Source organism: Symphodus melops (genome assembly GCF_947650265.1).
Source record: "Symphodus melops genome assembly, chromosome: 23".
In the NCBI taxonomy this organism is placed as follows: domain Eukaryota; kingdom Metazoa; phylum Chordata; class Actinopteri; order Labriformes; family Labridae; genus Symphodus; species Symphodus melops.
This window is the reverse complement of record NC_136713.1, coordinates 13,498,647-13,512,631: the sequence shown is the minus strand read 5'-3', so window position 1 is coordinate 13,512,631 and position 13,985 is coordinate 13,498,647. Positions and strand designations below refer to the sequence as shown.

Sequence of the window (13,985 nt, the reverse complement as noted above, 5' to 3'; positions counted from 1 at the left end):
GTGAAGCATTCACACGCATTTTCCGCAGGGAAATGCAAATTTTCTAGTTCTGTTCAGCTTTTTCTGCTAATTATGGCTATGACTTTTCACGTTTGTACTACTTTTACTTTAAGTTATTTCACTTTTTCCACCAAATTCTGCCCCATTGAAATGAATGGGAAACGTTTCACTCAGAAGGTTGAGTGTTTGATCCCCAGCTCCTGCGATCAACACTACTCTTCAACCGTTTGTGCTACTTTCACCTGCTACTTTTACTACATTTACATTGTTTTGCTATCTTGTATATTTTTTAAACTATACCTCCAAATGTTTGCTGATGTTTTTTGCTGTCTTCCACGTTTTTCAATGTGTGTGTATGTGGTGGGACACTTTTACTTGTTGTACTAATTTTACTACTGCCAGCTGACTGCGGTTACTCTTGATTGCACCTACACACAAGTTCCTGCTCTTAACTGAGCTCTTAAAAGTGCTTCGGTCAGTCTTTGGTCATCCTTCAAAGCAGGAACAATGGTAAGGACAACATTTTCTAATTATAGCCTTTATGCTAGAAATGTTAGCTTATTGTCTTATGTGTATATATTATTGTGTATTCATTGCCAAGAATATAATACAGATTAGGACATGTAACATTTATATGTTGAGAAAGCTAGAATTTAAAGTTGAAATTAAGCAGGTTGCCACTCTTCTCAAACACTGGTTTGATTTTACAATAGTCCAATGTAATCTTCCAAACGGCTCAATATATTAACTATTTATCTTAATTGCCACATTTTATGTAACGGAGAGGATTGTATTATGCATTTTTACAGGGGTGGCCAACCCTTGTCCTCAAGAGCCACAATCCTGCATGTTTTAGATGTCTCCCTCTTCAACACACCTGATTCAAATGACTATCTCGTCATCAAGCTCTGCAGAAGTCTGATAACGATCCTGATCACTTTTATGTTGAAAGCGGACGTTTTCTCAAGTTGTTTTTTTTAACAAAATGTCTTTTTTCTTTACTCTCATACAGATGAAGATAAACGCCGTCTGCGGCCAACACCATGGCCCCGATTTCACTCCCCCACCCCTGCACATCATTTTTCTTTTTGAAAAAAAAATTGAAAACACTTTCATGGGTGTTTGAGGGGGGGGCGGTTTTCCCCTTGGTAAAGAGAGAAAATAGGGTGCTCATCTTGAGTGATGGTGAGACCATCAAAAAGGTGACTCTTTTTGAGTCCTCAAAATTGAAATTACAACTTGGTGTGGGTTATGCCCTCCGGGGATATTCCCTTCATGGGACAGCCCCACCATACAGTTTAAATATCACAGCACAGGCAAGGCTTTTTAGGAGCCTTACTTTTGAGGTGAGCGCTGACCTCAGGGAGCAGGGGCAGCTCCTACTCAACCCTCTGAGTCCAGAGAAGACTTGGGCAGAGGCCAGGGGGATGCCGGGGCTGTTCACCCTGAAGGGGATGGTGGTGGAGGTCAGTATAACAGACACACACATACACATACATAGAGAGGATTTTTTTAATACTTGCGTGTTAAATGTTTAATACCAACAAAATATTTCTTCCATACAGGTGTCCACCATACGAGCAGTCAGCATGGGTAGGGACAAGGTCCCCATCAGAGACATTGTCCTGGAACAAGTAAGTTAGATATATTATATGAAGTAACTGCTCTGAATCTGTCTCTCATTGACCCTGTGTCTCTCTGTCACTCTCAGCCTCTTATTGTTTATTGTTAGCAGCAGGACAGCTTCAGCATTGGAGTGAAATAGAGAGAATAAAAGCACCTGTAATGTACTGATGGAAGTCAGAGTCATCATTTCAGAGGTTGAGAGAACATGTGCAAAGATTTGAATAAAAGGGAAATTAGGAAGGGGAATGCAGTAGACAACTATACATAGCAGCACTTTTGATAAAAATGCTTTCATTATTTTGCAATGGGAATGTGTAGCCTGTTTAGGTAACTCATTTATCCTGTCATTGTGGAAGGATTTACATCTAAAATGGGTTGTCGTTATTTAAAATGTATGCATACTGGATCAAAGCCCCATAAAACACAATACTATTTTTCTATTTATTTAAGGACAATCACAGGGTTGGCGTCACTCTGTGGAGGGAGGTCGCCCTATGCCCTGTGGCGGCTGGAGCCTGGCTGGAGGTCACCCACCTTAAGTCCCGAGAGTCAGGGTTTGGGACTAAATCTCACTCTACTCAATTTACGGAAATTCTGGTAGGTTTTTATTAAGTCTCAGCCAATTAAGTATAATTAGCTGTTTAACTAATGTTTATTTCTTGCCATCAGGAGGCCAGCACCAGCCAGGAGGCCAAATGCCTGGGGGCGGACACCGTGCCAGGGCAGCCGGGGTGGCTTCACCTGCTTTTGGAGAGTGGGGAAATGCCTCTAATTTCTGAGGAGAAATGGGGGCTATTGTTTCCAAAAATTACGTCGGTCCCTTTCCCTGTTTTTATTTCGCTCAAAGGGGGGGGTGGTACAGGAAGTGATTCCATTGGAGAAAGACAAGGATGGAAGAGGGGGAGGATGAAGAGGGGCAGCTGGAGGAAGAAGAGGTGTATGGGGAAGAATGTATTTTTTTTTCTTATTGATCAATGTTTGTAATTTCTGTTGAAAGTACTTCGTTTTAATTGATTGTTACTGATTTAAAAAAATGCGTTTGTTTAATTTTCGTGTTAAAAATAATTGTTTACTTGAACAAAGTGACTGATTGTTTACTTGGACAAAGTGACTGTACAATTAAAACGCAACAACTTCAACCACGTAATATAAGTAGCCTATTAGAGCTCTGTCTTTCATTGATCAATCAATAAAATGAATTGTCTTATTTTTTTCCTAATGTAGAGTACTTGGTTCCCTCCTTTTAAAAGAGATTGAATCGATCACGGAGCATGTCCTTACCTAATGTCTATATTACTTTTGTGGTAAGACCTGCTTTGGAGACCTGTGCTGGGTGTATTTTTACCTGTCGCTCTGGACTATTTAAGCGCTCCCATTCCCATTCATTCCCCTTTGACCTCACGCTCTTCCTGGTCCTCCGTATTGGCCGCCTTGTCCTCCAGCTTCAGGTAGATCCCATTTCATGTCCAAATGCATAAAATAATCTTTCCAAATCCCACCGCTGCGCTCCGTCGCTCATTTCTGAGGAGAAATGGGGGGGATTTGTTTCCAAAAATAATGTCGGTCCCTTTCCCTGTGTATATTTCGGTCAAAGGGGGGGGGGGGGGGGGGTGGTACAGGAAGTCATTGCAGTAGGGAAAGACAGGGATGGAAGAGGGAAAGGAGAGGAAGAGGGGGAGGATGAAGAGGGGAAAAAGAAGGGGGAGGACTACAAAGAGGGGAAGCAGGGGCAGCTGGAGGAAGAATAGATGGAGGGGGAAGAAGGAAAATAATGTATGTATGTTTTAAATGTTTTTTATTGATCAATGTGTTTAATTTTTATGTTGAAAGGAGTTATTGTTCATTTGTTTTAAATAATTAAAGATTTAAATAATTGTTTAATTTGTATGTGAAGTTTATGTTATGTCAAAATAAATCGTTTTTCTTGGACAAAGTGACTATACAATTAAAACAATAACTTAAACCACGTAATAATATAAGTAGCCTATTAGAGCTCTCTCTTTCATTGATCAATCAATAAAATTAATTGTCTTTTTCAGCTGCCACACTTTTTATCGCTTTGGTTTTGGGCACCCATCGGCATAATCTGTTTATTTAGTCTTTGCATATTAATCTTTCATTGCTTGGTTATCTTTTTAGTTAATTGTTTACATTTTCTAGATGGACTAAAGTCTCCCGAACTTAAATTCCTTGTGTGTTCAACGTGGCCAATAAAAGTGATTCTGATGTTTGACAACAAAACAACAACAAAACTTTCGCATGTTTACGCGTTGTTTTTTCTGCCACTATTTATATTGAATATGTTCTCATTGACACTACAACTAGTTTCGTAGCAGAGCGGCAGTATGTAGCGCTGTCGCTCAGGAAGACGGGGTTCATGACCCTCATACAGCAATGGTTTTTTTTGTGTGACCTTGTCAAACTTACGGCCCACGGGCCGGATCCCTTTAGGAATAAAGGGGACCATTTCAAAACATATTTACACTACATTTTATCATCCCACCAGCATAATCATATATAGGTCTAACAGATTATACATACCTTTTTTTTTTTTTTTTTTAGAAAGATAGACAGATATAATTCTATAGATAAAACTGTTGTGGGCAAAATGCAGTAATGATGCCAACCGCTACTATGTGTTAACAAATATAGTAGCAATGTAATAACTTTAATTTATAAATGTCAAACTTCTCAACAAACATCTTCAAAATGATCTCCGTGCAAAAAAAGACAAAACATGAAAATACTGTGTGCATGGCCTCGATGTCAGTGAATTCCTTTATTCCGAGGGACATTGAACGCCTCGCTCACAGACTGCTTCATCTGCACAAGCGCGTTAGTGTCACTCGTCTCTGGATTTTTTGCGGTAAGTGTTGCAAAGACATCTCTCCTTACTATTTAAGACTTTCACGGTACACAAACACATCCTGGGTGTTAGAAATAAGGCAGAATATTCTCTATTACCGACTGTTACCGTGGAGGAAAGGGGTTGTTAAAATATTGTACATTACAACCGGAAAGTTCTACTCTTGTGCTAATTAGCTTGTGGCTAGCTGCCAATGAGTCAGCAGAGAGCTGAACTGTTAGTAACATCCGGTACAGCGGGAAATGTTTCTCTACACATGATGCCATTTGTTAAAGAGCATATTGCAGGTTTAAGACAAAACTTAACTACCGTATTTTCCGCCCTATAAAGGCGCACCTAAAAACCTTAAATTTTTTCAAAAGCTGGCAGTGCGCCTTATAATCCGGTGCGCCTTATATATGGATCAATATTGAGGCGCAACAGGTATTGCAACTACGGTAAGCAGCCGCGGACGTAGAAGAAGTAGTGCGCGATGCATGCTGGGATATATAAAAACGGCGTTTCATTCGTGTGTTTGTTTAAAGACCCTGAAATGGCTCCTTCTAAGAGACACGCTTACGACGCAGAGTTTAAACTCAAGGCGATCAGTCACGCAGCAGAACACGGGAATAGAGCAGCAGCGAGAGAGTTTAATATCAACGAATCGATGGTGCGGAAGTGGAGGAAGCAAGAGGATGAGCTGCGCCAAGTAAAGAAGACTAAACAGAGTTTCCGCGGGCGCAAAGCGAGATGGCTGCAGTTAGAGACCGGGTGGCTTTTTTCACACAGCTCCGTCCCTATTGATCTGCGACTCCATGCGCGCGCACATATCACCGATTGTGTCAAAAAAACAAGTGAAGCACACTAATTCAGTGCTCGCCGTCATTCCGGGTGGATTGACAAAAGAACTCCAGCCGCTAGATGTTTGCGTCAACAGAGCATTCAAAGCTAGACTGCGAACTGCGTGGGAGCAGTGGATGACAGAAGGCGAACACACGTTCACCAAGACGGGGAGACAGCGCCGGACGACGTACGCCACTATCTGCCAGTGGATCGTAAATGCCTGGGCTGATATATCAGTCTCAACTGATGACAACTTTGATGATGAGGTGGAGCTGGGCGTGTTGGATGCCACACTCGCCCAGCTGTTTAATTCGGACACTGAAGAAGAAGAATTGGAGGGATTCGTAGATGAGGAATGAACTGATAAAGTGAGCTTTATGCGTTTCTTTTGTGTGTTTACAGTTGAACAAGGTCGGTCATATTGTGAATATGAACATTAACGCGTGATATTTGAGTTATTAGTTCTTAATCAATAACTGCTTTTTTGAGTTATTGTTTTACAATATTACGAGTGTTACTATATTGTGATTGCACTAACGTTTAATTTACCGTAACAGCATCAAAATGTTTTTTATGCGTTTACTGAGTGGAGGAAAAGTTCCTCTCCACTATGTGAGATAAATGTTGCACTACATGTTTTACCTTGCTGTTGTTAAAAGATAAACTGTGACACGAAAATACCGTACTAATACGGCAGAAAATAATAAAACAGTTTATTCAACTTTAATCTGACTGTTTTCATCATTCAACATTTTTCATTGCAACATTCCCTTTAGCGCAGCACCGTCCAATGGATGCATTACGTAACCCAAGCCTCTACTGTAGCAGTGCGCCTTATAAGGCGGTGCGCCTTATATATGGAAAACGTTTTAAAATATGTCATTCATTGAAGGTGCGCCCTATAATACGGTGCGCCTTATAGGGCGGAAAATACGGTACAGGAAAAAAACATTCTAGTTGCTCATTGTCTGTCACGATTCATATTTGAATGATTGGTCATTTGCTTTTTGGCTGAAGTTTCCTCTACTCAGTACAGTGGGGCAATTTTTGTTGTTCTGAACATTAACAACTATTTGCTTTTCTAATGGGGAATTGGTATTTTGTGATACTAGCTATTTGTGTTTATGGTTTGAGTTTAACTACAGTGTCCCAGATTAATATGTCACTGTTACAGATGGAGGTAGCCTGTGACCTCCAGCGCTTCTAACGAGCTGATCATTGAGAACACCTGTCCTCATTGCACCCAGTCTTTGCTCATCAGCCTGGCTGCTCTATAAAAGGAGGTTCTTTCCCTCAGTTAGGCGTGTGACTGAGGGAAAGAAGGGAACGGTGCACCTGGGTCCCAAGTGCACCGTTACAGCTTTACACACCTGCCGAACATTTTTTGATTCAACCTGCCCTGACAATCCAAACGCATTCGCCGTTTGTTTGGTAATCTCCCTTCGTCTGCTAAATAATGAAGCATCCGGGACACTTTTTTTTTTTTTTAACACCGACTGTTGATTGCATGACAGTAGACTGCACTTCAATGTGAGGACGAAGTAACTCCAACAACGGCAGGAGTGAGGACCAGAACATACGGAAATTTTCACAAAAAAGTGCCTGAACAAAAAAACGTTGGAGGGGACATCTACTTTTGTCACAGGCAGTGACGTTTCAAAACGCAAAACCCCGGTTATTGACGTCCACAAGCAAACACAAACGAAGAATTCGCAAATCTTCACTTTGGTCGGAGAATTTTAAAAGCTTCGTTTTTGATGCTGTCAATCTGCATTTTCGTGTGGCTGAGAGGCAAAAACATCTTCGTTTAGTGAGATACCCGGCTACATGTGGACGGGGCATCAGTTATTCTAACAATTCATCTGGAAAAAAAAAAACAAGTGCAGACAATTCTTTGGTGTGATAGGTTAATGGGACTTGCCAATGTTTCTCAAGTGAATTTTTTAATTATTTCCCTGACAAGCCCTCAATTGTTATGAAGGACAGAAGTCACAGAGAGGAAAACTAACAAATAGGATATTGCACCTTCATAAAAAAACAAAAATAAGGCCTTTGGGTTTCTAAAAGGAGAGGTGGAGTTATAAGTCTCCACAGTCATCTCCTAATTCTACTGAAAGAAAGTAGACGAACTAAAGAATCTGGCCTCAAACAAAAGTTGGAACCTTTTGCAACTTCTTTTGAAAGCCTCTTCCCCATTCCCAACCTTACAACACTCTTTCCACAAACAGAGAAGTCAACTGAAGATGTTGACTCTCTGGTGTCACACGCCTAACTGAGGGAAAGAACCTCCTTTTATAGAGCAGCCAGGCTGATGAGCAAAGACTGGGTGCAATGAGGACAGGTGTTCTCAATGATCAGCTCGTTAGAAGCGCTGGAGGTCACAGGCTACCTCCATCTGTAACAGTGACATATTAATCTGGGACACTGTAGTTAAACTCAAACCATAAACACAAATAGCTAGTATCAAAAAAAACAATTCCCCATTAGAAAAGCAAATAGTTGTTCATGTTCAGAACAACTAAAATTGCCCCACTGTACTGAGTAGAGTAAACTTCAGCCAAAAAGCAAATGACCAATCATTCAAATATGAATCGTGACAGACAATGAGCAACTAGAATGTTTTTTCCTACATGTTGGATTTTGCATCTCTTGCAATGCTAAACTTCAACAGAGCAACCTACGGTTAGTGGAGGCAGACCGCTGCAGAAACAACAAAGGGTTTTACATTGATGTAGCTGGCATCTATGTAGAGGAGAAAAGGATGACTAATATCAGGAGCTATTAGTACAGGTGCTGTGGCTAAGAGTGCTTTGATTTTTTTGAAAGCAATCCAGTACTCTGGGGTCCAATGGTAAAAGACCTTTGAGCTGGTGAAGTGTGTAAGGGGGGGGGCTGCTACTTACGCAACATTTCTGCAAAATTCCATGTCATAGCCAGCCATCCCTAAAAACCATTTGAGCTCCCTGCGGGAGGTAGGCATGGGAATGTTTATAATGGCCTTTACCTTTAATAATAATACATTTTATTCAAGGACGCCTTTCATGACACTCAAGGTCCCCTTACAGAAAAACTAAAAACACAAAAAAACATTAACACTATAAACTACATAACCTTTGAAGCCATATTTAGCACCTCCCCTGTCCAACCACTTTCCCCAGGTAATCAACAGTGGCTTTAGCAATCTCAGAACTTTCTAAGTTGGCAGTTCGGTTAGCTGTTTTTACCTTTCAAACACCGCTCTGACAGGCTTGAGATGTTCAGACAAGGAGTTGCTGGATACTACATAATCAATGTAAGCCTCTGTATTGTCGAGACCCTGCAATACCATGAGCATTAGCTGTTTGAAAGTGGCACGAGCGTCCCTTAAACCGATTGGCATCCTATAGTCAAACAATCCATCTGGAATCACAGATGCAGATATTTCTTTGGCATGCTGGGTTAATGCAGCCTGGGGGAACATGTGACTGATGTTCGCTATAGTTTTTTTATTTAAATGACCATGTGAACCACACTATTTAAGCTGAGAAAACAATGGCTGTACTTTTGGACAGCTGAATATGTAACTGTTAAAGATGAAGGTAGCCTCTGACCGCCAGCGCTTCTAACGAGCCGATCATTGAGAGCACCTGTCCTCATTGCAATCAGCCTGTGCTCATCAGCCTGGCTGCTCTATAAAAGGAGGTTCTTTCCTTCAGTTAGGAGTGTGACACCAGCGAGTCAACACCTTCAGTTGACATCTCTGTGTTTGTGGGGAGAGTGTGTGTATGGGGGAAAAGGGTGGAGAGAGTTTTTAAATTGGTTTAGTTCTTCTGGGATTTTCACTCAGGAGTGGCAAAAACATTGGGAAGCATTTTGATCATATAAAGAATGAGGCAGCAGAAAGAAGGGAGGAAGTTATTACTAAGCTCAGACTTGGGCATAGTACTTCAAACAAGATACTGCAAGAGAGTATATAATGCACTTCTTGTCAAAGGGACAGGTCAATTGTTGTCATTTTTCAGTTTGGACCAATGAGACTGCAACATTAGGATTAAGGCCCTCTTTCATCCAATGGGATGTTTCCACATCACAAGTGTCTCTCCCCCTTTCATCCAATGGGATGTTTCCACATCACAAGTGTCTCTCCCCCTTAGAGTGTTATATAAAACACTTTGTCAAAAGTGACAGGTCTATTGTTCCTATTGTTATGTGTGAGCCAATGAGATTGCAGGATGATGTCCCTCCCCTTTTCTTGATGAGCCAATGAGAGCAGGAGGATGTCCCTCCCCTTTTCTTTTACAATCCAATGAGATTACCATATTTTTGTTGGTTATCCCACCCCTTTTCTTGATCCAATGAGATTGTCAGGAGGTGTGGCAGAGTTTCGTGTGAGAAATGTGTCTGTGAGGGAGGAGGAGGATTTTTCATGATTTGAGTGAAAATAATAATTTTTGTGTGTGTAAACATGTTAAAAAGTAAGGAAGATGAACAAGAAGATTGTTTTGCAACACGGTGGAAGCTGTGTTCAACAAAAAAAGATGACAGAATATTGTTTACCATTTTCATAAACAAAACCAAAGAAACTTGTAAAGCCTCTTCACCGCAGCCGAAGAAAATGTGTATTGAATAGAACAGATCTGGGAGAAATCCGGAGACAATAGACATTATACGGTTCGATCGTAGGGGGAAAATCCTGTATAATGACCTTAAAAACAATCACCATAAGAGTTTAAAAAAGTCCATTCAAAATGGAAGGTTATAAGAGAGAGTGAATATTACGGCATCTGTTCACAAGACGTCCAACTTGTAGATCTACGCGCCAGCGACTTGAAAACCTCATCGACACCATGAATACCTGTAAGTTATACTAATTTATATAATTTACGGCTATCACGTAAAGGTTACGCATTAATATGGGTGTACCGTGATGGGTACAGCTCAGGAACTGTGTAACAGAATCTTTTCACAAGCGCAAACGCAAGATGTTATCCAAATGGAACTGAGGGGTCAGCATTTTAGTAAAAGCGTATCCCGTTTAACGAGAACGAACGAGGACGAGACGGGTCTCCTTATGTTTCAGAATCTGCTGGATGAGCTCGTTCAGTCAAACATGTCACTGATGACAGATCAGGATCTAGAATTAACGGTACAGTTGATTCGTAATCCTCGCGGTTCAGGTAGAAGAAAACTGGATTCAATGCTCGACAGCGAAGTGGTTAGTAAAAGGATTTCTGTACGTCGTAGAAAATCAAAACAACAGCCTGTGTTTTGCAATTAATCTAGCTCTGCTACTTAACCCGGCCGTCAATCACAGAAGCTGAAAGACTAGGGGCGGAGTTTCAAAAAAGAGCAGGGTTTACAGACGAGAGAGACGTGACATTTAGTGACATTTCCCTCTTTGAAAAAACCTTAGACTGTAAGATAGTGGTTTTTTACAGAATCAAAGGCAGCCGTGCCCTCGCTAAATTCCACACAGCAACGCTCTATCTTTTTCTCCACGAGAATCATTATTACGGAATAAAACATCTTAAGTCTTTCTTGGGCACTCCTTACGTATGCTTAAACTGCTTTACGGGTTACAATAGTATCTGTAGCCACCGGTGCATGGATCATTGCTCCGTTTGCCTAGATCCACGCTGCTGTAAACTGACATTTTGATCCATTACATGTCCAGACTGTCATCGCACATGCCGCTCAGATTACTGCCGTATAAAACATAAAGAACAAGTGGAGCGAGAGACCAGAGTCACTCGCAGCCAATGCGACCTGTATAAAATGTGCATTAAATGTTACAGGTTATACTACACAGGTATTGACGGTAAATGAAAGCCTCATGTTTGTGAACGGTTGAAATGTAAAATATGCGGAGAGCTTTTGCCTGAAGGTGATGAAAAAATAAAACACCGGTGTTATATTCAACGGCTGGAACCCGACAAAGATTACAACGAAAACATTGTTTTTTACGATTTCGAAACATACACAGACGAGAGATCCGTACACATACCCTATCTCGTTTGTGCAAAATCGTTTAAAGGGGAGAAATGGAGCGCTTGACGACCTTCGTGCGCAACTGAATTCGTGCAACATTTCAGAAACTCGAGCTATCGCCGAGCCGTTTTTATAGCTCACAATGCAAAAGGATTTGACGGGTACCTCATCATCAATGCCATGTTAGAGTTAGGCATAAAGCCTAATCTCATTATGCAAGGGAGCAAAGTCATCTGTTTTACCGAACCAGATTTTCAACTAAAGTACATAGATTCACTGTGTTTCTTGGCCATGCCGCTTGCATTATTTCCCAGGGCTCTGGGTTTTGAAAACAAAGTTAAAGGCTTTTTTCCCCCTCACGGTTTTAGTTCAAAAAAGACGTTAAAGTACACGGGACCTTACCCTCCTGCTAAAACATACGGAATAGAGCGCATGACAGCTGAATTCAAAACGTGGTACAATCAGGTGCGTCAGTGTTTTTAACTTTGCAAAAGAGTCGCTTCTTTATTGTGAAAACGACGTTGACATTCTCACTGAAGGCTGTACAATTTTCAGGAAAGGTTTTATCGAACAAACAGCGGTAGACCCTTTTAGTCGATCTACAGAAGCCTCGGCTTGTATGAAGGTGTTCTTAACCAACTTTTTACCGGTAAATTCACTCGCAATACCCTCGCCAGATAATTACAAAAGACAGGTTAAAACACACTCACACAGCGCTATTCAGTGGCTCGACTTTGTGTCTCAGAGGGAGGGTTTGTTCATAGCACACGCAGTCAATCAGGGGGAGGTGCAGATAGGGCCTTTCTTTGTTGACGGTTAAGCCGAGCGAGACGGTATCAAACGCGCCTTTGACTTTATGGGATGCTTTTACCACGGGTGTCAAACATGTTTTCAGCCTAAGGACGTGTGTCCTTTGACTAAGACGACTTTTTTCAGAGCTGTATTCGGGCACCATGAGAAGGCTGGATACGCTCCAGTGTGTGTACGGTGTAAAAATGACTAATGTGGGAGCATGAATGGAACAAGTTGAAAAAAACTGACGCGAGTGTCATAAACTTTCTTCAGAGATACAATGCCCCCCAGCCGCTGATCCCCCGCGACGCTCTGTACGGGGGAAGGACCTGCGCAGTGAGACTGAGACACACGGCTGAGACGAACGAGGCTGTGAGTTATGTGGACGTTACTTCACTGTACCCTTACGTTAACTGTAGCTTCCCTTATCCTCTAGGTCACCCTGAAATCATTTACAAAGATTTTAAAGAGCCGAGTGCCTACTTTGGTTTAATCAGAGCCAAGGTGTATCCGCCGAGGGGTCTGTATTTTCCCGTTTTACCTTACAGGACAAGCGCCGGTAAACTCGTGTTTACATTGTGCCGCACATGCGCAGAGCTGAATGCCCAGACAGCGTCGTGTAGTCATGACGACGAGGCCAGAGCATTGAGCGGAGTCTGGGTCACCCCCGAGTTCAACAAGGCTCTAGAAATGGGTTATAGCCTGTCAGAAATAACAGAGGTATGGCATTTTGATCGTAGCGATGATTCAATCTTTTTAAAGTATATGCAGACTTTTTTAAAAGGAAAACAAGAAGCGAGTGGGTATCCGCCTGAGGCCGTAGACGACGAGAGCCGAGCGCAGTACGTCAGAGATTACCAAGAACACCAGGGCATCCTGCTGGACGCTGACAAAATCAAACCGAATCCTGCTAAAAGACAAGTGTCTAAATTGTGTCTCAACAGTTTCTGGGGTAAATTTGCTCAGAGAAACAACCTGTGCCACACAGAGATCGTTTCAGAGCCTGAAGAGTTTCTCTTTGATGTTTTCGGAGAAACACAGTATCAAGTTTTTTTCCTTCCTTAACGATAACATGGCGCTTGTTCAGTGGGTATACGGTATATCACGAATAAAGTTGACAACGTGTTTATAGCCGCTTTCACTACGGCTTACGGGCGTTTAAAAGTGTACGAGTATTTACATCAGCTGCAGGATAGAGTGCTTTATTTCGACACAGACAGTCTCATCTACAGCACAAAAGAAGGAGAGACGGAGCTGGAGTTGGGTAACTATCTCGGTGATCTGACCGATGAATTAGACGGTGACACCATTCGGGATTTTGCAGCGGCGGGTCCAAAGAGTTACGCTTATCAGACGAGAAAAAACAAAGTGGTTTTAAAGGTAAAAGGTATCACGCAAACGCACGCATGTTGTAAGAATATCAACTTTGACAGCGTCGCAAAATTGGTTGATGTCTTTGTGAAACATTCACACGGGGTAAGCGCTGCAGGGGCTCCTGCACACGCTGAAGATCAGAATGAGCCAGGAGGAGGGGGGGAAATGATTTTTTTGGAAACACCTCAGTGGAACATTCGACGTAATAAAAAGTGTTTTCAACTCGGCAACACCTCATTTCAGAAAAGGTTTTGTGTAATATTTGACAAGAGAAGGTTGTTACATACAGGTCATACACTGCCTTTTGGTTTTTGAGAAAAAAAAATGTTGCATCAGATTGAAGAAACTGATTTTGATTTTAAGTTTAATCCGCCATTTTCATGTCAGATAGTGGGTCCTAGCGGATGTGGAAAGACGTATTTTGTTAAAAATGTTTTAGACAATTGCAAAGATGTTATGCAACGAGTTCCTGACAATATTGTATGGATTTATACTTCTTGTCAACCGATGTATGACGAACTGCAAGAAAATAAAAACA

The 13,985-nt window shown here is 41.6% G+C and overlaps 1 protein-coding gene across 2 annotated transcripts; it reads left to right on the top strand.

The window, feature by feature from the left end:
* The first annotated feature begins 208 nt into the window (after window positions 1–208).
* On the top strand, window positions 209–2,690 carry LOC306818414 (uncharacterized protein). Of its 2 annotated transcripts, XM_079335982.1 has the most exons (5): window positions 209–510; window positions 1,013–1,466; window positions 1,566–1,634; window positions 2,077–2,223; window positions 2,296–2,690. In XM_079335982.1, exons 2-5 carry the CDS (start codon window positions 1,044–1,046, stop codon window positions 2,608–2,610), a joined length of 954 nt encoding a protein of 317 aa, XP_079192108.1. In that variant the 5' UTR covers window positions 209–510; window positions 1,013–1,043; the 3' UTR covers window positions 2,611–2,690. The 2 variants fall into 2 exon arrangements, with proteins under 2 accessions (XP_079192108.1, XP_079192107.1); XM_079335981.1 differs by lacking the exon at window positions 209–510 and having other exon boundaries at window positions 683–1,466.
* The last annotated feature ends 11,295 nt before the right edge of the window (window positions 2,691–13,985 follow it).

Bases quoted from the DNA above. Each gene is read 5' to 3' on its own strand.
- LOC306818414 (XM_079335982.1), top strand. From the start codon at position 1,044: ATGGCCCCGATTTCACTCCCCCACCCCTGCACATCATTTTTCTTTTTG. The intron at 1,635-2,076 runs GTAAGTTAGATA...TATTTATTTAAG, and splicing joins GAGACATTGTCCTGGAACAA to GACAATCACAGGGTTGGCGT. The intron at 2,224-2,295 runs GTAGGTTTTTAT...TCTTGCCATCAG, and splicing joins CTCAATTTACGGAAATTCTG to GAGGCCAGCACCAGCCAGGA.